Raw genomic sequence first — 13733 nt, forward strand, 5'->3', positions numbered from 1 at the left:
GGATACTTACTGACAGAGTTAGAGAAAGAACATAGAAATTAGCTGGAGAAGAAGAGTTAGAGAAAGAACAGAGAAATTAGTTGGAGAAGAACAGAGAGGCTTTAGGAAGGGAAGAGGTTGTGTAGATCAGATATTCATTCTTAGATCTTTAGTGGAAAAGTTGTATGGGGCTTTCATGGATTTGGAGAAAGCATATGACATGGTGGATAGACAAGGATTGTGGAAAGTGTTAAGAATATATGGAGTAGATGGAAAGTTGTTGAATACTGTGAAGAGTATGTACGATGGTGCGAAGGCTGCAGTGCGTGTGGATGGTGAACTAAGTGAATTTTTCTCTTTGAAAGTTGGGTTGAAACAGGGATGTGTCATGTCTCCATGGTTGTTCAATCTGTACATGGATGGGGTAATAAAAGAGGTACAAGGTAGGGTAGTGGATGTTGGAGTGGCCCTGGTGAGAGAGGATAGTGTTTGGAAACTCCCTGTACTGTTGTTTGCAGATGATACTGTGTTGTTGAGTGAAGACGAAGGGGAGCTGCAAGGCTTGGTGGATGAGTTTGGGAGAGTGTGTAAGAAACGGAATCTAAAGGTGAATGTAGGGAAGAGTAAAGTGATGGTCTTTGAGAGAGGTGAAGTTAGTGAATGTACAGCGAGGTTGGATGGTGAGGAATTGTAAAATGTGAGTACGTTTAAGTACAGTACTTGGGTAGTGTGATGAGTAAGGATGGAGGTTTGGAGGGTGAAGTGCTTGAAAGGGTACAGCAGGGAAGAAAGGTTGCTGGTTCCTTGAAAGCAGTGATAAGAAACAGGGAAGTGAGCATGGAAGTGAAAAAGTTACTACATGACAGTATTGTGATACCAACTCTAACGTATGGAAGTGAAGCTTGGACGTTGTTGGAAGGACACAAGTCAAGAGTGAGAGCAGTGGAAATGAGTTATTTAAGAGGAGCCTGTAGAGTCAAATGGAGAGACAGGCTGACGAATGAGGATATAAAGGAGAGTTGTGGTGTCGATGTGGATGTGATAGGAAGCGTTATGAGGAACACACTGAGGTGGTTTGGCCATGTGGAGAGGATGGAGGGTGAAAGACTGACAAAGAGAGTGTACGTGAGTGAGGTGGAGGGGGGAAGAGGGAGTGGGAGGCCGAGGATGAGATGGAGGGATGGGGTGGAGACGTATATGAGAGAGGGGGGTGTGAGTTGGGAGCAGGGCAGTGAAATGGCGGGGGACAGGGGGACTTGGAGGCGTTTTGTTTGTGGCCACCCCAAATGGGATTGAGGCGTCTGGCAATAGATAGATAGACTTTGCTAATCCTCACCCTGCCCTAAGGAGGAAATGGAGGTCCAAGTTGACGATGACAATGATGATGATGATGATTTTCCTTTTCCTTTTTTCTTGGGCATAAAACTGATAGCCATGTCTAAGAGGCCCAGCAATCCTCCTACATGCTACACATATTCATTTGTCATCATTTTAGCACTAGTATTCACCATCCATACTGAATAAATGTTTTTGGCTAACACCAGGCATCTACCCAGCCAACTGTCCTCTACATCCCTGTAACATGTCCCTCTCACTGTGTCTAACATACCAGTCTATCAGCTACCCATTCTTTTTTTCTTTTCTTTTTTTCCCCCCCTACAGTCCTATGCATCACACATCACCACTTTGACACTAGTACCCACTGTCAAAAGTGAATACATGCCAAGGCTTTCTGATTCAGAACTGGATGCAAGGGTGTCTTTATGAGACGTTGATAGATAAAGACTTTTTTTTTCATCATCATCATCATCCAGGCCTCCTTTCCCACCTTTCCCTTTCTAGTGTGGTAGGGTCCAGAGAGCCAGCAAAATAAGTAATCAAACAGTTTCCTACCCCAGCCTAGGATCAAACTCACGTATTTTTCAACACAAGACATGTTCTCTAGCCACCTGATCACCATTGCACCTCACCTCTGCCATCTGCATCTTGCGTTGTCTCTTAGTGTCCTCGGTGTAGGCATTATGGTCACTCTCAATCACAATCAGGTGGCCGCTCTCAGGGTGGATCACAAACTTCCGTGGAGTGTACTCAAGTGGGTGCGATACCTGACATGCAAGAGGAGGTCAATAAAAATGGGAGGAGGAGGAGGAGGAGGAGGAGGAGGAGGAGCCCAAGGCTTATCTGAATATGAACCCAGTGGACTGCAGGCCAAAGTTGCCCTTCTTTCATAGCCTACTATCCTCCTTTCAGTTGATGGGGAGAAGAATGAGGAATATTGCTATTTGTTGTTGTTGTTGTTGTTGTTGTTGTTGTTGTTGTTGTTGTTGTTGTTGTTGCTGCTGCTGCTGCTGCTCTTGTTGTTGTTGTTCTTCTTCTTCTTCCCTGGTCAGTCTGGCTGGGCAGACCCATCAACCACAAATAAATACCAGCCTTCCCATGTCTGGCAACACCTTGCTAAGGTAAGAACAGGGTCCCACCACATGGCAAGGTGTGTAGAAAAAGAAGCAGGCATAGCCTCCAACAGGATGAGCTGTGTATGGTAGATACGAGTAGTGGCCTCAGTCTGGACTTCGACTACTTGGTCAATGTGGTTGGCTGATTTCCCCACCTGAAAGTGTTATACAAAGCCGGCTACTGAGTCTTGGCCCCACATCACTCACATGGTAGAATATTCTGGGATGAGGTAATCACCCACTTAACAGCAACTTTTTTGGTGGACTAATGGGTGCTACACCTTGTCCAAGGGTGGCCTGGGACTACACTGGGCAGGAGTCCATCTTCCCTAAGCCAGGCACATGCTCCAGCCATATACCCAGAGAAATATCTGTATAACTAGACAGCTCCAGCACACAATACTATTGATGCCCCCTCATGAAGGCATTTCTCAGCAGCCCCAAAGATATAGTAAGGGATATGCAGTAGTACAGTACAAACTCCCATCCATCCATCATCCAATCCTATGTTGCCCCATGAGGAGCGTAGAAGCCTGGGGTAAGCATGTTGGTCCCGACATTTAGGATGAGAGTGACCAGTCTTACTCAACCCTGAGCCGCACTACGTGAGCAATAAGCCCCAACCATCACTTGGATATAAACCTGTGCTGGCTCAATCCAACTGGTGCACCCTAATTACTCACTAAACCAACAGGTGCCATAATTTGGTTATACAGTTACCAACCAGCATAGTAATTGGTTTTCTGGTATACAGGACACCAATTGGTTTGTCACTCAGCGTAGAGTCACCCATAGGCAGAAGGAAGACAAAAGAATGAAGGAAAGAAAGACAGAAGAAAGAGTGTACAGTCACCTGTTCGCAGAAGGAAGAGGAAAACATGAAGGAAAGACAGAAGAAAGAGTGTAAAGTCACCCATAAGCATTAGGAAGAGGAAAGAATGAAGGAAAGAAAGACAGAAGAGGAAGGAAGGAAGAGAGGAAAGGGCAGGCACCCAAAGCACCACTACATCGAGTGAATGGATAAACTCCCATGTCCGAAAATCCAGTTTCCAAAAATCTCCACTTTTCAAAAATACTTTTTCCTTTGTTGGGGAATTTTTATATCACCTGCCCTTGCACAATCATTGTGTTCTTTTTTCTACATGCATCTGAATAAATGATAAATTACTAATACTCAGTATTTCATTGTACTTACTGCTCATGGTACTGTAAGCTGTGTTCTTTCATTATTTCTCCATAGTTACCATTTATTCTACGTTCCAGAATATTCCATTTTTTGTAATGCCTCTGGATCTAAGCATTTCAAATCTAAGAAGCTGTACCGTACTAACTCAAAGATCCTGGATATTAGTCTTTTCACTGTATTCTTGCCATATGCTGACAATTTTGTTCAGCCTATGATACACTTTTTAAAATGGCGTCATTAAATATAGTATCAATATCAATAATTCCTCCAATCTGAAAGACCTTTTCTGAGCTACATAAAACTGTCTGGTAGCAGCATGATTAAAATAGTCACCTGTTGATTCTGTACTGGTTAAATGTGAACAGCTCTTGTAGCCATGATACCTTGATAGTAGGAAAGAGAGAGGTACGGTATGAAAATGATTAAGTACATGATATAGAATGAATCATTTCTAAGTCTGGAACCATAATTGCAAGAACGTGAGCGAGCGAAGCAAGCTAACGATGTTTACTCTCAATTAAGACTGGAAATGAGCGGCCTGACCCAGCCCGACAGCCATGCTAGGCAGAAGCTTATAACTTTACTCAAACGTGAAGTCAAGTTGAAATACTTTCTGCATGTAATATACTCATTCCATAAATTTTGTTACCAAATTAAAACTCACCCATAAAAGCATAGGAACCCCTTGGTTTCTACAGTTTTCCATGGGAGCATTCAGCACCAACTGGTGAACATCTCAATTGCAAAATGAAATTTAAAAAGATTTTCCACTGTAACACTGTGTTTTTTGGCATCAACTCTTGCATTTAATTATTGGAGATTCTGCCTAAAATTATATATCAGAAGGAGACTTTGATAACATGGTGATCACTCGCTCATCATGCACTCAGAAAGTGCGCTTTACTGGTTTAATAGTCTATGCTGTAGCGCTGCTGTTGTTGCTAAAGGCTCAAATGTGAATTCAAAGCACTGCATAAACTCTGCCACTTCAACTGGGCACCCAAAATATCTTTTATTTGAGATTATCCTGAACATGTGTCTGTTATGTATGAGTGTGGTTCATGAAAAAGTAGAGAATCAATCATTCAGTCAAATGACACCATGCATCCTCTTTAGGAATCTCCATATTAAGGCTGGGTATGACACTGCTCATTTCTTCCATGGACTGGGAGCTAAAGTAAGTGTCAAAACCAGCCGATTACGAAACTATTGGGAAAAAAAAAAGTCTGAAATTATATGTATCATATCAATTATCTCTGCCTGGTCTTTGATTCTACTTACTTATAACTATATGTTTCCATGTCTCCTGCTTGAGTGACAACTATGTGGTGTTATTTTCACTCCCATTTCAATGCCCAACAAAAACTGCCTGACCATAACCTGTCATAATACACATTAAAATCTTTCAAATATTCTTGCATAGACTACCAATTAGACTTTAGCTTTCAGCACTGCTTCACTGACTATTATTCTATCCTTTAAGCCACACCTCAATCCACTTCTTATGTGAATGAATGTCCAACTTTAGGCACACATCTGACAGTCTGTTCCTCGAACACATCCGTCCTACTTGCTCCATACCTTGACATTCCATCACTTCAGCACTAATACAAATGTTCATATTGAGTAAATGCTATGGCTGTTTCATTTGGGACTGGTGTAACTGCATTAGCATGACTGTTTTGATGACATGTCAAAGAGTCTGTTTCAACAAAATTCACATGGTAAAACTGTTTTCTGCCCCAGCCTGGGATCAAACCTGCATTCTTTCAGAGTACACCACCCCTCTAACCATCTGATTACCACCTACTCTCCCCCAGTATGAAATGCACCATCTTTAGCTGTGGTACCAAATCCTGCACTCACGCACCTGGTTAAAGACAGCACCCAGCTTCTCTAGGGCCAGAATACGGAGAGTGTTTGTGGAGATGGCAACGATACCCTCAGGACACTGCTCAGAAGAAAACCCTGCAGCATACTCCAGACTCTCGTATGACAGCGGGGTCAAGTGAAACCGGTTCTGGTAGTAGTAAGACAGCCACGACCGAGATGACATGGCCAGTACCTGCAGTATAGAATAAAAACAATTGCATAACTGTCATATTCACCATTATCATCATCATCACATTACCTTGCAACCCCATTTCATTAGCCTTATCATCATACAGACTTTTCATCCCACCTAGCGTGCTGGAGAAGGACAAAACCTTCATGCAGTGGCACTGATATAATAAGACAGCGTAGTTATATAAACATCCCTCAACTGCCTCCCTATTCCCCTAAAAGACAATAACAGACTGCAGGAGATGGGCAACTTTAGCATAGAGTCCACCAGGTTCACATTCAGATTAACATGGGACTACGACTACAATTCATTTAATGATGGAGTGAAGTATGAATTGTGCTAGGTGGGGGCACTCACCATCCACTCACTCTATGTAGTGCTGCTCTCAGGTGTCTGCCCTTTCCTCTCCTCCATCTTTCTTTCCTTCCATCCTCTTCTGTCTTTCTTTCCTTCATTCTTTCCTCGTCCTTCTGCCTACAGGTGACTTTACACTCCCTCTTCTATCTTTCTTTCCTTCATTCTTTCCTGTTCCTTCTGCCTGTGGGTGACTCTATACTGAGTGACAAGCCAAATGGTCTCCTGTACACCAGGAAATCTTTTACTACGCTGGGTGGTAACTATATAACCAAATTTTGGCGCCTGGTGGTTTAGTGGGTAAGTATGGAGCTCCAATCGGATTGAGCCACTGAAGGTTTATATCTAACGGGTGGCTGGGGTTTATTGCTCATGTAATGCCACTCAGGGATGATTGAGGCTGGTCACTCTCATCTTAACCCCTAAAGACCTATGCCTCACAATTGTGCTTTTGTGTAATTTGACACACCAGCCTATCCCGTACGATCGATAAAGACACACAAAAAACTGGGGAAGGGTAACTCCGCCCCTTTGGTGACGTATATGGGATCAGACCAATGAAAGCTAGAGTGTCTGGGGTGGCATGGCGTGACTGGCCCCCAAAGGTGGGGGAGAAGGAACCCTCCCCCACCACCGTCACTTTACCTCCCTCAGCCCCATTGCATCATCTCCACATTGTCCCCTCCCAACCAACCATACCCCAACATACCCACTACAGCTGTGTGTGCGTAGCAACCCTTCTGCCCTGTTCCTCCTCCCCCCTCCCTCCTCCCCTATCCCTCCCTCCTCCTCCCCCTTCCAACTACATACACTCCACCTCCACTTTTCACCTGGCTTGTTTTGTTGCTATGGGCATGTACCAGACTGACATTTCATGCCTGGGGAACATTTCACATTGACATTAGTTATGTATATATAATTATTTACCGTAAATACAGTAATGCATTTTCTATACATTTTCTATTTTTGCCCATGGGGGATTGGTAACTTTTGTGCATCTTTGATGGGCGATTGTGCAATAACTATTTGGTCTATCTGGCTGAAACATACATTTTCAGGTGTGTAAATTTAGTCTCTTGAAATGTGGAAGAAAAATTTTTACCTTGGTGAAAGCCGAAAAATCAACACTGTTTTGTGGCTGGAGAGAGAGATCTGCTGAGCAAACTGCGTTCTTTAGGGGATAAATGTCAGGACCAACTTGCTTTGCCCCTGGCTCCTACACTCTTTATGGGGCAACGTAGAATTGGATGATGAATTAAAGAATGAATGATGTGAAGCATGAACCAAAAAAAGCAGGAAAAAAAAGTACAAAGGTGGGAGACCTCTAAAAGCCATGCCCAAGAACATCCAAAAAGTCATTGTCTCAAAATACAACCTCTACCTCATAGATCTAACTATCTGTACAATTTTCTTTATCAATAGTTTCACATACACAGTATGGTACTGTATATGAAAATCTATCCCTTGGCCTTGGACAAATAACACCATCCTCATAACCCTTGCATACTGTAGAAGGCAACAAAGAGAGGCAGCAATGGAGACCAGGAAACCATCTCCCCTTAAAACCTCTGACACAGCAATTTCAGTACTATACCCTCCCATTCCTACCGATATGAGTGTGTCAATGTTCCACAATGAAATTTTAAATACTGTCATGGACAAGAGTCTTCCTAGCATTTCACCTCCTCTTACTTTCCAGTACTGATTAATATTCCTCAGTTGTGAGAGGCTTACTATGCTTCTCTGTCCTCTGATGATTCTCTTTGATTTGACGCATTAGGGAGGAAAGTACAAGACATGCCCTAGGTGTGAAGTAGACTGTGGAATAGCAAGAAAACTTTTGTCCCTGATTATTTATCTACCTGTCTATCGGCCCACAGCTAAGCTACACAATGCCAATATTTAATGCAACAGTGACCAGTGTGAAGTAGACTGTGGAACTGCAAGCAAACTTTTGTCCCTGATTATTAATTTATTTACCTATCTATGGGCCCATTGCTAAGCTACACAATCCCAATATTTAATGCAATAGGCTCACTTGCCAAGTTGCACTATGTAAGCAACAAATATCCATGGGTCACATCCAGTTGGAGTAACTTGACCCAAAAGACCACAGGCATTATTTGGTTATAAGGTTATCACCCAACACAGTAAAAATTATTTCCTGCATTACAGGAAACCATTTGGCTTCTCAGTCAGTGTAGTCACCTGAAGGCAGTACTATATCAAGTGAGCAGTTGGTGGGTGGTGCCACCTACCATTATTGCCTCTGACTGTAGTCATGAGAAAAACTATCGTTACCCCCAGGAATATTTGATGTGAAATGAACGTTAGCTGGGCTATGTGGGCGGGTCCTTGCTGTTCGCCCCTCCCCTATCTAGTGTTGCCATATCACAATCCCATCACAAGAGCTGGGATAATGAGCAAGAATGAGCCATATGACGGGGAAGTATAGAGGACATGTTTGAGTTACCCTGAGCGCCCCGCCGGAGATTAATTATGAAACTCAGCACGTTTATTATTTTCCTACTATTCAACACTTATTATCTATAGAATACAACAAATAAATTATTTTGAAGTGTATTAAATCTATAGGCATCGACTTTTTTTTTTTTTTTTTTTTTTTTTTTTTTTTTTTAACTCTTGCAGGGGGTGCACGAGTTCATTTGTTTGCTTTAGATGGGTGGTTAAATGCTTCAGATGGATGCTTCAGTTAGTGGCATCCATTCGTCTACGTCTACAGGCTGTTTTGGAAGCAGGGGGTGGGTATACAAAATGTTAAAGCAATGAGACTGAACACGTATTATTATTTTCCTTCTACTCAACATTTATTATATGTAGAAAGCAATACATATCATTATTACATTGAAATTTACTAACTTGGCTTGTATCGGCTGAATTACTACCATACGTCTGGCATGGGTGCACATACTCATTGCCTGTCTGCATGTGTGTTGCCGATGCTACACCATTTAGTTATATTGTTATTTGATGAATTCATTGTCGGATAAAAAAAACGTATTGTCTCTATGCACAGAGGCCAAACGATCTAATTAGCTTGTATTACCTCTAGCACAAATTCTAATATCTGTGTCTCACATAACCAATATTGACGGGTTTGCTGTACAAACTTCCTGTCCTGTCATTCCATGACACTTCGTCGTTGCGTCATAGTGCATGGCTCTGAAAGGTAATGATAGTTTTTCTTGTGACTGTACATGTAAATGATAATAGCTTCCTTCACATCTATATTCTATCATTCTATCCATCAATCCAACACGCATCATCCAGTCCTATACTGTTCCATCAGTAGCCGAGCCAAGACATTTTAGATGACTGATGAGTTTGAGAGAGTGTGTAAGAAACGGAATCTAAAGGTGAATGTAGGGAAGAGTAAAGTGATGGTCTTTGAGAGAGGTGAAGTCAGTGAATGTACAGCGAGGCTGGATGGTGAGGAATTGGAAAATGTGAGTACGTTTAAGTACAGTACTTGGGTAGTGTGATGAGTAAGGATGGAGGTTTGGAGGGTGAAGTGCTTGAAAGGGTACAGCAGGGAAGAAAGGTTGCTGGTTCTTTGAAAGCAGTGATAAGAAACAGGGAAGTGAGCATGGAAGTGAAAAAGTTACTACATGACAGTATTGTGACACCAACTCTAACGTACGGAAGTAAAGCTTGGACGTTGTTGGAAGGACACAAATCAAGAGTGAGGGCAGTGGAAATGAGTTATTTAAGAGGAGCCTGTGGAGTCACATGGAGAGACAGGCTGACGAATGAGGATATAAAGGAGCGTTGTGGTGTTGATGTGGATGTGATAGGAAGTGTTATCAGGAACACACTGAGGTGGTCTGGCCATGTGGAGAGGATGGAGGGTGAAAGACTGACGAAGAGAGTATATGTGTGTGAGGTGGAGGGGGGAAGAGGGAGGGGGAGGCCGAGGATGAGATGGAGGGATGGGGTGGAGAGGTATATGAGAGAAGGGGGTGTGAGTTGGGAGCAGGGCAGTGAAATGGCGGGGGACAGGGCGACTTGGAGGCAATTTGTTTGTGGCCACCCCAAACGGGATTGAGGCGTCTGGCAATAGATAGATAGATAGATTTGTTGCTCACTCTTAAATAGCAGTGTGTGTGCAATAGGTACAACCAAAAATGCCTCAAAATTAGCCCCTTATAGGATACATCAGATTGAAACTCACTAAACCACCAAGCATCACCATAATAAAAAACTATCTGAAATATTACGGAAAATGTATTTTACTGACACTCTCGTTGCCCTGCATGATGATCCTGAAGAGCTTGACAGGCCTGGATCCTAAGTAGCGGGTCCGTGTGTCAGACATGTCACCAGTCACAGCATCCAGCACTGTACGCAGCAATACACCATTCTAATAAAACAGAAAGAAAAAAATGCTTGTTACCCTCTTTCAGGATTACCTAATAACACAAAGTACAATAATGAATTCCTTGAATCCAATGATGCATGTTCTAGCATATTCTTGCTACCACCAGCTGATAATTACTCCATTTAAAATGGACATCTAGTTGTGAAGGGATGAATTATATAAACTTCCAATTTGAAAATTTCATCTCAGCTCAATAAAGCTGTGTCCAAACAACAACAATAAACTTAAGACATCATAATAATGAAGGGGTCAAAATAATGTCACTTAAGTATACTGTTGTTCAGAGAGAGAGAGAGAAATCATTTTTTTTTTTCTCTCTCTCTCTCTATAAGTATACATTTAAAATGACTATGATACTGAATCACAGAAAATAAGTTAATTAAATAGTTCTATACCAACAAACTTTTAACCATTTCAGTGAAACAATATAGTCTTCTGGTACTGTTAATGGTTAAATACTGATTTTACCATTCTCCTTTCCCCCCCCCCCTTTTTTTTTAAATAACAGAACAGAAGAAGGAAAACGAATAAAAAAAAAAAAAAATCCATACACCAGATTACTGGTGTCCTCCATTCATAAAATATCTGTAACAGTTGGACTTGAACAGCTGTAGGTTGAAGTTTGGAGAGAAACAACTCTGGGGAAGTGAGTTCCAGAGAGATGCAGTTCGGGGAATGTAAGAATTCTGATAGGTAGAAGTTCTGCAATATGGCTGAGTGACGTTCCAGTCGTGATCGCTACCAGATGCCTGTGTAGCATGAGGGATGGCATGGAGAGGTGGCACAATGGACACAACTTCGTCTGAGCATTTGCCATAAAAATATCTGTAAAATAATGCAAGAGAGGCAACATTCCTTCTTACTTGTAGTGGAGGTAGTTTATTTATAATAGCAGGGTTATTAATAATTACAGCAGCTTTGTTCTGAATTTTGTCTAGTTATTCTAATGCAACCTCTCCATATCCATTCCACAAGGGTGAGCAACGTTCAAGCTGACAGCACACATGACTCTTATAAATTAAAGCTAACTGCTTGTCAGTGAAGAAGTTATGGACTCTGTACAATAAACTAAGTTTCTTCGATGCAGTTTCATTAAGTGATTTGACATGAGAGGTCCAGCTGAGGACACTGTTAAGTGTGATGCCGAGAATCTCAATACTTTTGGAGATGGGAATATTGGTAGCACTGAAGGTAATATACGAATCTGGAAATATCGGTCTACTAGTAAACTGTATATATTTGGTTTTACTAACATTAAAAGAGACAAGCTGAGCATAATATGATAAAATCCACTGCAATAAATCCTCATTATAGGTGGCACTGCTTACTGTACTTTCGCTGCCACCTATAAAGTTGTTTTGCCAGTTCCCACAATTAACAACAGCAGTTACATACCAAAAGTTGTGATATTGTGGTACAACCTCAAAAAAAAGTATCGGCCTCTTTCCTCACGAATACAATGTGACACAAATGACAAACTCTAAACAGTAACTGTATATACCTGATACATTGGTAGGCTTGCCATCCTAGTACAGAAGAGTTGCTGGTTACCAGTTAAGCACATGCTATAATTACTGTGGATCACAGTGTCCACCCTCAGTTGTTATATCTGCTCAACCCCAGTCTGTAAGGCTGAGCAGACCTATCAAACACAGACAAGAAACTGCCCCCGCAGGGTTGTCCATGCAGTGAACTATTGTTCCCTTGCAGTTCACAGTGCCTTGTCACAGTGAGGGGGGGAAGGAAAAGGTGTGGAGATTTGGTTCCTGGATGAATGATGCATTTCCAGCACTCTACCCAGTTAGTAGGGACACCACGCAGGCTCCATGCCATCTTATTTCCAGGTTATATGGTACACAGGGAAGAAAGGTTGCTGTTCTTTGAAAGCAGTGATAAGGAACAGTGAAGTAAGCATAAAAGTACAAAAGTCACTGCATGACAATATGGTGATACCAACTCTAACGTATGAAAGTGAAGCTTAGACCTTGTTGGAAGGACACAAGTCAAGAGTGACAGCAGTGGAAATGAGTTATTTGAGACGAGCATGTGGAGTTATGTGAAGAGACAGACTGACAAATGAGGAAGTGATGGAGCATTGTGGTGTGGATGTGATAGATGGCATTAGGAGAACTACACTGAGGTGGTTTGGCCATGTGGAGAGGATGGAAAACGAGAGACTAACGAGGAGAGTGTATGCAAGTGAGGTGGAGGGGGAAGAGGGAGGAGGAGGCTGAGGATGAGATGGAGAGATGGAGCGGAGAGAAATATGACAGAGTGGGGTGTGAGCTGGGAGCAGAGCAGTGAAATAGCACTAGACAGTGCAACATGGAGGCGATTTGTCTGTGGCCACACCTTACAGGATTGAGGTGCCTGGCAATATATAGACAGATAGATAGACAGTTACCATCCAGCATTATAAAAGGGTTTCCTGGGTTACAAGAAACCATTTGGTTTGTCACTCGGTGTAGAGTCACCAGAAGCAGTAAGAAGAGTAATAAAAAGTGACAGAAATGAGAGAGAGACATAGGAAGAGAGGAGGACAGACAGAAACAAAATGATAAATGTGAAAGATGTAGGCAGCATTCCATCAAGTGAATGGATGATGGTCACCACCACCAACCACCTTGTCCATCTTTAGTAAGATAATACAGTAAAGTAAGAAAATACATCAGTGGGCTTAAGGCCATTTCATGAAGGGCGATGATAATGCCTCATGATTTTTGCCACATCTTTATAGTGACTGTAAAACCCTTGGGTGCATCTAACACTGTTACCATTTAGGCCTCAGAAAAGCCTTCAATGAACTGATTCACTTCATATGGAAATAATTTGGCTATACAGGAAATTACAACGCCATTCTTATTTGATAAGACATTATAATACACCTCTGAGTGCTTGAAATTGAATCAAATATTATATACAGTACTCGTCAGAAGTATTCAGCGTTGTCCGCCGGGCGCGCAATACTTATGGCCCAAAAAGAATCACCCATTTTGGGGGGTAAGAATTGAGCCACAAGTTTGAGCTCCGAGCACGACGTCACGGTAGCCTGAGGCCTTCTGACGCGCTGGTTGGTTCCCGCCTCAGTCGCCCACGGGCTGCCTGAGAGAGAGGAACTCCACCGAGTGTCCCTCTCAAATTACGCCATTTTTTACCGAGTGTCCCACAGTGTTTTGGCCTTCACAACTTTGTTATGGCACCTACCCGTGAACTATTGAGTGAAATCATATCCCAGATCATTGCTCTGAAGGAGGCCACCAGACAAAGGAAATTAGTGAACTGGTTGGTGTGGCACGA

The 13733-nt window shown here is 42.4% G+C and overlaps 1 protein-coding gene across 1 annotated transcript in view; it reads right to left on the reverse strand.

Moving 5' to 3' along the window:
- Positions 1–13733, reverse strand: part of Sf3b3 (splicing factor 3b subunit 3) — a 262909-nt gene that overhangs the window by 35209 nt on the left and 213967 nt on the right. Inside the window, exons 15-17 of the mRNA XM_080270145.1 lie at positions 10296–10418; positions 5489–5683; positions 1950–2084 (exon numbers count right to left, since the gene is read on the reverse strand). Of these exons, the coding sequence (XP_080126271.1) occupies positions 1950–2084; positions 5489–5683; positions 10296–10418 (453 nt within the window). The remainder of the gene's footprint in view (positions 1–1949; positions 2085–5488; positions 5684–10295; positions 10419–13733) is intronic.

Source organism: Coenobita brevimanus, chromosome 39, assembly GCF_032717465.1.
Source record: "Coenobita brevimanus isolate Jiangsu-jjx chromosome 39, ASM3271746v2, whole genome shotgun sequence".
NCBI classification, from domain to species: Eukaryota; Metazoa; Arthropoda; class Malacostraca; order Decapoda; family Coenobitidae; genus Coenobita; species Coenobita brevimanus.